The sequence below is a fragment of the Sinocyclocheilus anshuiensis genome, unplaced genomic scaffold (assembly GCF_001515605.1).
Source record: "Sinocyclocheilus anshuiensis isolate Anshui unplaced genomic scaffold, SAMN03320099.WGS_v1.1 scaffold366, whole genome shotgun sequence".
Classification (NCBI taxonomy): domain Eukaryota; kingdom Metazoa; phylum Chordata; class Actinopteri; order Cypriniformes; family Cyprinidae; genus Sinocyclocheilus; species Sinocyclocheilus anshuiensis.
The window spans coordinates 446,343-449,111 of NW_015547673.1; the positions used below are offsets into that span (position 1 = coordinate 446,343).

General features: G+C 35.7%; 1 protein-coding gene across 1 annotated transcript; it reads left to right on the forward strand.

Moving 5' to 3' along the window:
• Positions 1-583: 583 nt before the first annotated feature.
• LOC107702840 (fibromodulin-like) lies at positions 584-2,688 on the forward strand. The gene is made up of 2 exons (XM_016505262.1): positions 584-1,526; positions 2,537-2,688. Exons 1-2 carry the CDS (start codon positions 584-586, stop codon positions 2,686-2,688), a joined length of 1,095 nt encoding a protein of 364 aa, XP_016360748.1.
• Positions 2,689-2,769: the final 81 nt, after the last annotated feature.

A 2,769-nucleotide genomic window follows, 5' to 3' on the forward strand; every position in this document is an offset into this window, starting at 1 on the left:
GGAAAATAATGTGTTTTTTGAACCTTAAACCGCATAAACACATTTCATTACACCAAATACACAAAATAATGTTCTTTTTAGCAACATCATATGATCCCGTTAATTATAAAAAAATTAAATAATAATAATAATATGTTTATTTAATAATTTTTTAAAAGAATTTAAAGAATTTGTACTGAAATTTATTATGAATAGTATCTAATGAAAAATTACTGTTTACTGTAATTATAAAAAATATAAAACAGAATAATAATAATAATAATAATAATAACGTTATTCAATAATTTAATAATAATTTAAATAATTAGTAAAAAAATATTTATTAAAATGTATAATAAAATATTATTATGGATCATTTATAATTAAAATTACTAATTCAATTATAAAAATGTAAAAGAATAATAAAGTTATTTGATAATTTAATAATAATAATTCAAATAATTTGCACTGAAAAAATATGAATTTATTATGAATAATATCTAATTAGAGATTACTAATTTAATTATATAAACATAAACATTTATGAAGTTTCAAAAATGATATTTGCATATATATTTGTGTCCTGACAGGAGACTCAGTCACAATGAAAGGCTGGATTTTACTGCTGATATTGACAAAGCTTGTCAGTTTTTCCATGACACAACCAACCAACTCTTTGACCTGGCTAAGTTATCTGCGCAACCGAGCCTACAGTCACGGTTATGGCCGCAGTCACACTAACAACCATGCTTCTCTAAGAGCAGAGGATGAGGATGAGCCTCCTGTGCTGGACTGTCCTTTGGAGTGCGACTGTCCTCCTTCGTACCCCAGCGCGATGTACTGCGACAACCGCCAGCTGCAGCACGTGCCGTTTGTCCCATCTCATATCAAGTATGTATACTTACAAAACAACCAGATCACGGGCATCACAAATGGTGTCTTTGATAATGCTCCAAATTTAGCTTGGATCAGCCTCCACACAAATAAACTGAGCTCTGACAAGATTGGTGGCAAAGTCTTCGCCAAGCTACCAAACCTTGAGCGCCTCTTTTTACACAACAACAACCTGAGCCGGCTTCCACACGGTTTACCACGTTCCCTACGAGATCTACACATGAATCACAACAATATCTCCAATGTCCCAGTTGAATCTTTCCGTGGAATGAGCAACCTGACGGCCCTGCATCTCCAAGTGAACGGCATTGAAGACCTCGGCAATGCACTTGAGGGTCTACTGTCCTTGACCCTGTTAGACTTACGAGGGAACCGACTGAAGAAGATTCCAGAAAGCCTGCCGCCAAAGCTGAGCCAACTCTACCTCGAGTACAATCGCATATCCAGCATTCCTGCTGATTTTCTGAGCCAGCGGCCTGAGCTGCGCTTCGTACGGCTGTCCCACAACCAGCTCACCAATGGGGGAATTCCAGCCAGCGCTTTCAATGTCAGCACACTTGTGGAGCTCGATTTGTCTTTCAACAAGTTGGAAAGGATTCCCACTATCAGCACCAGTCTGGAAAATCTGTATCTCCAGGCCAACAAGATCAAAGGTACAGAAAAAAAGAAACACACACCTGGAAACGTTACAGTACACATACGCCCACAAGGCATGTCAAAGGCTTATATGCAAATCTTCTCCTAAAAAATATGCCTGTCCTAATGGCATGCTTCAAAACAGCCACATATTACAACTATACATTGCTCTCAACAACAAATATTGTATGTAAACAGAGTTGATATAATTATTTCCATATAAAAAGGAGAAATAGTGAAATAGTACATGTAAACTTCTCCATTAAATAAAAATATATATCTGCATACAAGGGTGTTTCTTCAACTTTGGACATCTTTATGTCACCAGGTTGATGTTTATTAAAGTAACACAATTAAACTTTGTCCTTTTGTTATATGAAGATCACATTAAAATTGTCTCGGAAACCTTGGGACCTCATTTGTTTTTGCTAATATTAAAATGCATTTTATGTATGGATATTATTGTTTTACTCTTGGCCCAGAATTTTTTTCTTTCTCCTGTGATGTATATCTCCACTGAAAGATAATTATAGATAAGAGGACAGACATAGACAGAATTATAGATATAGATCACAGACAAATTAGACAAACTAGTGAGAGTGTTAAAGGTGTTATATTAAGTGTCTTCACTTAACAACATTTAAATTAATTATTTGATACAATGCACATATTGTGTACGTACATTATACTAAACAATTAGTAGATAGTAGTTAAAGACGCAATGTAAAGTGACCAAAAGACTTTCAGTTCTAAAACACTGCAGGACCCTAGTTGAAAAAATTAAAAAAATGTCCCTAGTTAAAGAAACACCTACAAACAAGGTCTGAAAAATATCACAAATGGTCTTCAAAAAGAATAATTTGTTTCATGCATTCCATGAAAACATATTGCGTTCCCATTGATGTACTGCTCTGACAGTTGCCAATTTGACATTTTTTGTAAGATTAGGCATAGTTATTCTAATGTACATAGGCTCTGCTTGAGCCTGCTTAAGACAGTAACTTAACGTTTTCCCTACATTTTCCAGAATTTTCAGTGAGCAGTTTCTGCAGAGTTGTGGATACAAACAATTACTCACATCTACGTGTACTGCGTCTGGAGGCCAATGAAATTAGAGCCCAAGACATACCGACTGAAGCTGTGCTCTGTCTGCGCCGGGCAACTAACATCGACCTGTAGGCCTGACATCAACACATCCACAGTAACCTACTGTCAAACTTGAGAGAGAGAGAGAGAGAGAGAGAGAGAGAGAGAGAGAGA